The sequence below is a fragment of the Trichinella spiralis genome, assembly GCF_000181795.1.
Source record: "Trichinella spiralis strain ISS 195 chromosome Unknown Scfld2, whole genome shotgun sequence".
Lineage (NCBI taxonomy): Eukaryota > Metazoa > Nematoda > Enoplea > Trichinellida > Trichinellidae > Trichinella > Trichinella spiralis.
In genome coordinates, this window is record NW_003526941.1 from 5097842 (window position 1) to 5105319 (window position 7478).

General features: G+C 32.3%; 3 protein-coding genes across 3 annotated transcripts; 2 read left to right on the forward strand and 1 right to left on the reverse strand.

Annotated features, from left to right (window-relative positions):
* Nucleotides 1-20: 20 nt before the first annotated feature.
* Tsp_03648 (AMME syndrome candidate protein 1 protein) lies at nt 21-1822 on the reverse strand. Its single transcript, XM_003379950.1, has 5 exons — nt 1548-1822; nt 1174-1284; nt 983-1097; nt 833-923; nt 21-661 (listed from the first exon to the last, which is right to left on the reverse strand). The coding sequence occupies exons 1-5, from the start codon at nt 1820-1822 to the stop codon at nt 288-290; spliced, it is 966 nt and encodes a 321-aa protein (XP_003379998.1). The 3' UTR covers nt 21-287.
* Nucleotides 1823-2775: 953 nt separating this feature from the next.
* On the forward strand, nt 2776-4497 carry Tsp_03649 (GTP-binding protein Era). Its single transcript, XM_003379951.1, has 5 exons — nt 2776-3115; nt 3166-3556; nt 3598-3931; nt 3985-4149; nt 4429-4497. The coding sequence occupies exons 1-5, from the start codon at nt 2776-2778 to the stop codon at nt 4495-4497; spliced, it is 1299 nt and encodes a 432-aa protein (XP_003379999.1).
* An 830-nt stretch (nt 4498-5327) lies between these two features.
* Nucleotides 5328-7412, forward strand: Tsp_03650 (protein transport protein SEC23; the record flags this gene model as incomplete). Its single annotated transcript, XM_003379952.1, has 7 exons — nt 5328-5557; nt 5618-5840; nt 5904-6062; nt 6573-6824; nt 6895-7053; nt 7105-7220; nt 7289-7412. Coding segments are annotated over exons 1-7 (1263 nt in total), but the record flags the coding sequence as incomplete, so codon positions are not given.
* Between the last annotated feature and the right edge of the window lie 66 nt (nt 7413-7478).

Genomic DNA, 7478 nt, shown 5'->3' on the forward strand with positions numbered 1-7478 from the left:
CGCCTAATATCATTAATTGCAACGTCAAATCATCAATATGCATTATACGTTATTCATCTGTAACTTAAATAATACTTATTTTGTGTCTGAGTATGGAGAAATACGTCAAGGCAACAGAAAAAAAAGAACATTATAGCTGCGGGTTTTAAAAACAATAAAAGAGGTAGGCGGCAGCCGTTGAATCACCAATGAATTAATACTATTATTATTATTATTATTATTATTGTTATTACTTATAGCTGCAATTGTTAAGCTGCTAGAAATAACTATGCCATCAATTTTCATTGTCACTCATATCGACGACCACTACTGCTTCTAGTGTTGTGTGTTTGTTCGTTGTAATTTTTGTTCTTTCCATAATTCTGATGCTTGTTCAAATCTGCATCCGCTTTCCGAGAGACAACACCGTCGTAGTTGGCTACAGCAACAGTAGCTTTGATGCGATTTGTTTTCTTGCTTGTGGTCGGCAAATCATCTTTACGACAATAATCCGCTTCTTGTTGTCGGCTATTTTTCAATTCACAATATTCACTGTAAGATACGGTCAACTTTTCCGATCTAAACCGTACTAAATAAACGCTCTGACGAATTTCCGGAGAGATGTGCCCTTTGAAGCCACCTTTACGAAGCAGCGAGTCGATTGTCTGTACATGATTCCAACCTGGAACAAAGTTTTTCACCGGTTTTCTTGTATTATATAAAAGGAAATATTTTAGAGATTTTTTTTTGACGAAACAAACAAACACACACACAGACTTTCACTGCAATAATTCATAAACTCTTCATTTATAATTATTCAAGATGGACAAAAATTTTAAAACAAAAATCATACCTTGATCAACAGCCACTTCGGGTAAATAAGTGGCAGCTCTTTTCCCGCCTCGATCGCTTTGAAATTCTATTCGAATTCCATGAATGCCTATCTGCAAAGCAGCAAGAAAAGAGCACATGATTTCATTTTGACAATAAATACATTCAAAACCTCCCAGTCCAAGTAATCATCGGCTACTTCAAAATTCATCAACAACGATACGGAACAATGCAACTCACAAAACTCTTCTGTACTGATTGGCTCGAAGCGGTTATCCTTGAATGCGCTGAAATTCAACCGACGTAAATAAAAAAAATATCAGCATGTGCAACTTTAATTTCGATAATTATCTATCTGTATACCTGGCAAGAGCGTATTCCCTAAGACCTTGGTGAAGATTTGTCGACGCAAACGTACCAATGCAGCCACGCAATCTCTTCTCTTTACCAACTTCCCAAGTCACAAACAGTGGGCTGTAGAAAAAGTTGATCACAAACTTAACAGTTAAAATTTCAAAATATTTCCAATTTAATTCATACCATGAACATAAAAACAATATCCAATTGCATTACTTGTAAACATTTAGAATGGGAAATTTATCAATCACATGAAAGACCGTCAACAAATTGACATCAAAACTAACAAATTTATAACAACCTTGTATAATACATGCTGGTGAAGAAGAATGGAGCATTTTGGAATTGCGAAAAATTAAAATAATAAATATCACACTTACAATTCTTTGTTAACAAACACCGGTTGCTTTGGAGGTTCGTTGCCGTGTAAAAAGTGGTGAAGAACGTCGAAACAAAAGACCACCATATCCTTTGTAATAACACGATTTCCTTCGTCACCGTGTTTGCCGTGAAAGTTGTTTTTAGCGTCGTAAGCGTTGCCATTGCCGAGCTTTGTCGACGCATTTGTAGAGTTGCCACAATCTGGAGCAATGCAAGACGGAAATGAATTGCTCATCTTCTGCTTTTTCACTCCACAACAGCCAGTTCTCTTCATGAATCGGTCCACTTACAAAATGTTACTCTTGGAAACCAAAGTCAACACTGTGGCATGGAATGAAAAGCTAGATGACGCCAAAACAAATGTTCCACTCAGATGGGATAAATAAAGAAACTACCATACGACTAAAGGATAATCAAGACAAATTCACATTTATTTTCCTAAACTTCCTTTAAGAAAAATTTTCACTTTGTACATTTATTTTATTATTAAACTTATTTTTCAATAGAGATAATAAATATTTTTTAAATTATATTTCACTTTTATCATTTGAAAGTTGGTAATTTATTTCATCTGTTAACTTGCTTTTTCCTGCTGATCAGATGTATTTTGTAACCAGCACATGTATTGAGAATGTGATTATTGAAACCATTTTGAATTAATTTTTGACATAGATGTTATAGAAAAGTTGAAATATGACATCATTAAAAGGCAAATGAGCGCAACTTATAGAAATTAAACGTCCGGTAAGCATACGTTTCTGATTCAATTCACTTTTCTGTATTGGCTTCATTAATTTTAATTTAATTATTTCAAGTTATTCCATTTAAATTTCAAATAAAGAATGCGAATGCAATATTTAAAAATTGCTTTTTTTGATCACTATGACCGTAGTTTATTATACATTTAAATGTTTCCACATTTTAAAATTATTCGTGTTATTTATAAAAGTCTGAAAATATTCTTTTAAAATTTTAACATTTCATATAAAAATATAAATAAATATATTTCAGATAAAGCAACTTTATTTAAACTGAAATCTACAGTACATATTTTACAGTATGCTTAACTGTAATTTTATTTTAATGAATTGGAATTTTTTGTAAATATTTCATCGGTATTACTTTTTCCGTCTGTCTTATTTTAATAATTTCAGTTTAAGATAAGGCAGTAAAGATTTGATGAAAATTATTTTTTATTCATCAGTTTTTGAAACTTGAATATGAGAAATGAGATTGTTGAAATATTTCATCAATTCACGGTACTTTTCAACGACAGCTTCACTCTTTCCAAACATAATAAATTCTGGAAGAGCTATTGAATTGGATCCGTTCTTGCAACGGGAAAAGATCACAAAAACACCTGAACAGTTCGAAGGCAGTCGAAGTTTACGTGTGGCTGTACTGGGAGCACCGAATGCGGGAAAATCTATGCTAACCAATGCATTGCTTGGAGCACGTGTGAACGCTGTTTCAAAAAAAATAAATACAACTCAAAAAACTATGACTACAGTCTTCATTGATGATGTTAGCCAGCTTGTTTTCCTAGACACCCCTGGAATTGTTACCGGTATATTTCAAATTTTGTATAGACAATTCGGAAACTTTGATTTCGTTTAGGCAAGATAAGCAAAGTACACAAACTTCAGTCTAATTTGATACTTGATCCAGAAAATGCTCTTCATTCAGCGGAATACATTCTTGTGGTGTGCGACGTCAGCGACGATTATCGATCATATCGACTTAATCCAAGAGTACAACATTTGCTATGCCGGTATCGTCATATACCTTCCTTATTGATATTGAATAAAATAGATTTAATTAAAAACAAAACCAAACTGTTGGAAATTGTTTTGAAACTTTCAAAAGGAAAAGTGGACAAGAAACGAGTGAAAGTAATTAAATCTGAAATGGCAGTTTGTAAAAGGAGTGAAATCGAATCTGCCGTAAAAGCTTATGAACAAAGAGAAAAGGAGCACAGTATCAATGAGTACATTTTACTACACTGTATGTATATTAAAATATTGCAATAATAATTTCTGTTTTTTTCAGTTTGTCAAATTTGGAACTCGACGTTGATCCACAATTGCTGGAGCGACTGGTCCAAATGCCAGCACACAAAGTCGATCAGATACAGCTGCATCGTTGTTTTCGTCATGAAAAAGGCTGGCCATATTTTGACGAAGTATTCATGATCTCAGCATTATATGGTGATGGTGTGGATGATGTGCGTAACTTTTTGTTAAATAAAACACGCGAAGCTGAATGGAACTATCACAGCAGTGTTGTGGCCGACGAAGATGCAGTATTTTTAGTTAAAGACATAATTCGTGCAAAACTGCTGGATCATCTTCCCCATGAAATTCCATATTCTCTTCAATTAGAGGTAAAAGGATACAGTTTTGCATTACTTGGAAATGTAAATTGTACATTTCTTAGATAATCGTATGGGAACAAGATGCGGCAGGTAATTTGTGCATTCGGTTAAATGTAATCTGTGAAAATTCTCGTTGGTTAAAAATAATAGTTGGCAAAGGTGGCGATCAGATAAAGAAAATTGTCGAAGATGCTTCACAGGATTTGCGAAATTTGTTCATGCACGAAGTTTTCTTAATAATTGACGTTGTGCAAAGAAAATAAATTTCGCCGCAGTAATGCAATAATAGTTCAGTTGGTAAAAGAGTTTTATTAACTTTTTGAAAGCAAAAAAGTATTTTACAATACTTTTTATAATATAATACAATTTATTTATCTTTTAATAAGCAAATAACATTATAAATTCAGGGAGCATCAGGTATATTTTCCAAACCCTTAAAATAAAGATATTAATCAGTATTGAAAAAAAATAAACCCAACTTACTTTCATCACAAATATATTTCCAGAAAGATACTCATCTCGTCGCAGTAAATAAGTTGTCCAAAAGTGATAGCGGTGCCGACGATATGGCTTAAAATTAAACATATACTATAGATTGATCAATTAACTATATACTATTTACTCACGCGTTTGACGTCTAGTTTGTTAAATATATAACTGACATAAAATGGAATTGTATAGCCAGTGACCACTGTGATAACAGCTGCTGGAATAGCTCTATACCACATCTAAAAGAAATTATTCTATGTATTTAACTCTTAAAAAGATGAAAATGTTCAGGCCAGCATTCATTTAAGCAGTTGCACATTGTGCATTGTTACTGTAAATTTCTTTGAGTAATAAAGTATACAATTTTTCATTTCAAATGATTCATTCATTTTTATATTAATCATAAGTAATTAATATAAAAATAAAAAATAAAATTCGTTATCAGTAACTGAAGTTACCGTAACCGAAACTTATGAACTTTTGCTTAGGTGGAAAAAATTAACTGTTGTCTAATAAAACATTTGATTTCAAGTATTTGATATTTTTATTCGTTGCTTATTGAAAATCCTCATAATAATTATTATTAAACAATTTTTATATGTAATAAATTAAAATGTGATTGATTGTACATCTGCTCAAAGGAATATATTTCATATTTTATTCAACTAAACGTCTAACGGAAATTTAATATCAGTTGAAATAACAAATTTATAATGAATTAAAATGATGGAAGTTAAATATTTTATGAAAAAATCGTAAGTTTCCAAAATGCTAATTCGAACCTACATGCCATTTTTATACAGTGCACGTAGACATACGTGTATCTATTAATTTTAATTATCGTTTCATTGTGTTGTGAGAAAGATACTAAATCAGTTCTAATTTTTTGAAATAAAGTTCTGAAAAATCCTGAACAATGTCATGGGCAGATTATATTCGTTCCCAGGAAGAAAATGATGGAGTTCGATTTACGTGGAACGTATGGCCTACAAGTCGCATTGAAGCTCAACGGATGGTAGTGCCAGTAGCTTGTCATTACACACCATTTAAAGAACGTTCTAATGAAACACTAAGACCACCACCTCTAAATTATGATCCTGTACTGTGCACGCGTCCATCCTGTAAAGCGATTTTAAATCCATATGTGTAAATTAAATCTGCTTGTTATTATTATAAGAAAGTAGAATCTGATTTTGCTTTTTTTAGACAAGTTGATTTTCGGGCAAAGGCATGGATCTGTCCGTTTTGTTTCCAGAGAAATCCGTTCCCTCCACATTATGCTCGAATTGCCGAAGATAACGTTCCACCAGAACTTATACCCCACTTTACCACCGTTGAGTATACATTGACACGTGCTCCATGCTTACCTCCAATATTTTTGTTTCTTCTCGACACTTGCGTAAACGCAGACGAATTGAAAGCTTTAAAAGTTTGTTGTTTTTAGCAAGAAATTTTGAAATTTTTAAAATTAATTGGAAATTTTGTGTGTTAGGCTTCAATTATGACCGCGTTAAGTCTTCTTCCTCCTGAAGCTATTGTCGGGTTGGTCACTTTTGATAGGATGGTTCAAGTTCACGAACTGAACGCACAAGGCATGTCTCGTGCGTACGTCTTTAAGGGAGACAAAGTTGTTTCTCAAAAGCAGTTGCAGGTAATCATCTTCACTACATATTTAAAAATTTTACATTTTTAAATGATATATCTTGTTGATATTTATGCATATTTTCATTGTTCATTATGATTCATTCAATACAGTGTACAGACAAAGCAGAAGAAAAATATCCATAATATGGCACAGATTATTATTGAATTCTATTTGTTTATTCTTTTAGTTTAATTATTGTTAGATTTCTTTAATTCTAAACATTAATTAAAGTAAAATGATTAATTTAATTTTTTCAATTTCAAAACAGTTTGAAGAATGTGGCTTATATTAGTTGTACGTTAAATGTAATAGTTAACTGAAATTCGTTGGGTCGTCTTGTTCATTTAGCAAGTGTAATTTTCAGTTATTTTACTTCATATATTTTTTATTGTAATTTATCATTTTCTTGTTTGTTCATAATTATTTCAGCTTTGTTAGAGTTATGATACTTTGACATATTGAAAAAATGTCTCCTATATGGTAATGTTTTTAAAGAAAGTGAACTTAAATAAATAGGATGTTTTGGTTGCAAATATTGGTCGACAACCTCTGATGGCAGTTGGACAATTACCGAAGCAACCTCAGTCAGTTGGTGGAAAAGCTCAGGCAGTACCAACCAATAAGTTTTTGCAGCCGATCCATCAGTGTCATATGGCCATTACAGAACTGCTTGAGGAAATTGAGCAAAATCCTTGGAATGTAGTTCCTACACATCGTCCTTTAAGGTGCACTGGTGCCGCTTTGTCTGTAGCTGTAACGCTTTTGGAAGTATGTTTGCACATTAAGCCGATTTGATTTCGACTTATATATACATATCAATAAAATCTATTAATTTTAGGTGTGTTATGCAAATACTGGTGGTAGAATTTTGACATTTATCGGTGGAGCCTGCACCTACGGCCCTGGCATAATTGTTGGCGATGAACTGAGAGTACCCATTCGGTCATGGCATGATATCAAAGAGGATGCTGTGAAATATATGAAGAAAGCTACAAAAGTTTGCGATTTTTTTTGCCTTTTGCAAATTCATATCTTTTTGTTTATTAAGTATTATGAAGAATTGGCATCTCGTGCTGTGACGAATGGACATGCTATTGATATATACTCTTGTGCTTTAGATCAGACAGGTTTGCACGAGATGAAAAGTTTGACAAATTTAACTGGGTAAGCAATAAATATTGTTTTTAATTAATTAATTAAAGAAAATTTAAATTTTAATAAACTCATTGCAGAGGTCATATGATAATGGCAGACTCGTTTGACTCCACTTTGTTCAAGCAATCGTTTCAACGTGTTTTTGAAAAAGATCAAGTTGGCATGTTGAAGATGGGTTTTAATGCAACTTTAGAAATTAAAGTAATGAAAGTTAACTATTGCTAGAAAAATGATTATTTATATTTAAAAAAAAATTTTTTTCAAGAC

Coding starts and splice junctions, on each gene's coding strand:
- Tsp_03648 (XM_003379950.1), bottom strand. CDS start 1,822: ATGAAGAGAACTGGCTGTTGTGGAGTGAAAAAGCAGAAGATGAGCAAT. Junction 1,285..1,547: donor GTGTTTGTTAACAAAGAATT/GTAAGTGTGATA, acceptor CTTTTTCTACAG/CCCACTGTTTGTGACTTGGG. Junction 662..832: donor CGAAGTGGCTGTTGATCAAG/GTATGATTTTTG, acceptor ACTTTGTTCCAG/GTTGGAATCATGTACAGACA.
- Tsp_03649 (XM_003379951.1), top strand. CDS start 2,776: ATGAGATTGTTGAAATATTTCATCAATTCACGGTACTTTTCAACGACA. Junction 3,557..3,597: donor TACATTTTACTACACTGTAT/GTATATTAAAAT, acceptor TGTTTTTTTCAG/TTTGTCAAATTTGGAACTCG. Junction 3,932..3,984: donor CATATTCTCTTCAATTAGAG/GTAAAAGGATAC, acceptor TACATTTCTTAG/ATAATCGTATGGGAACAAGA.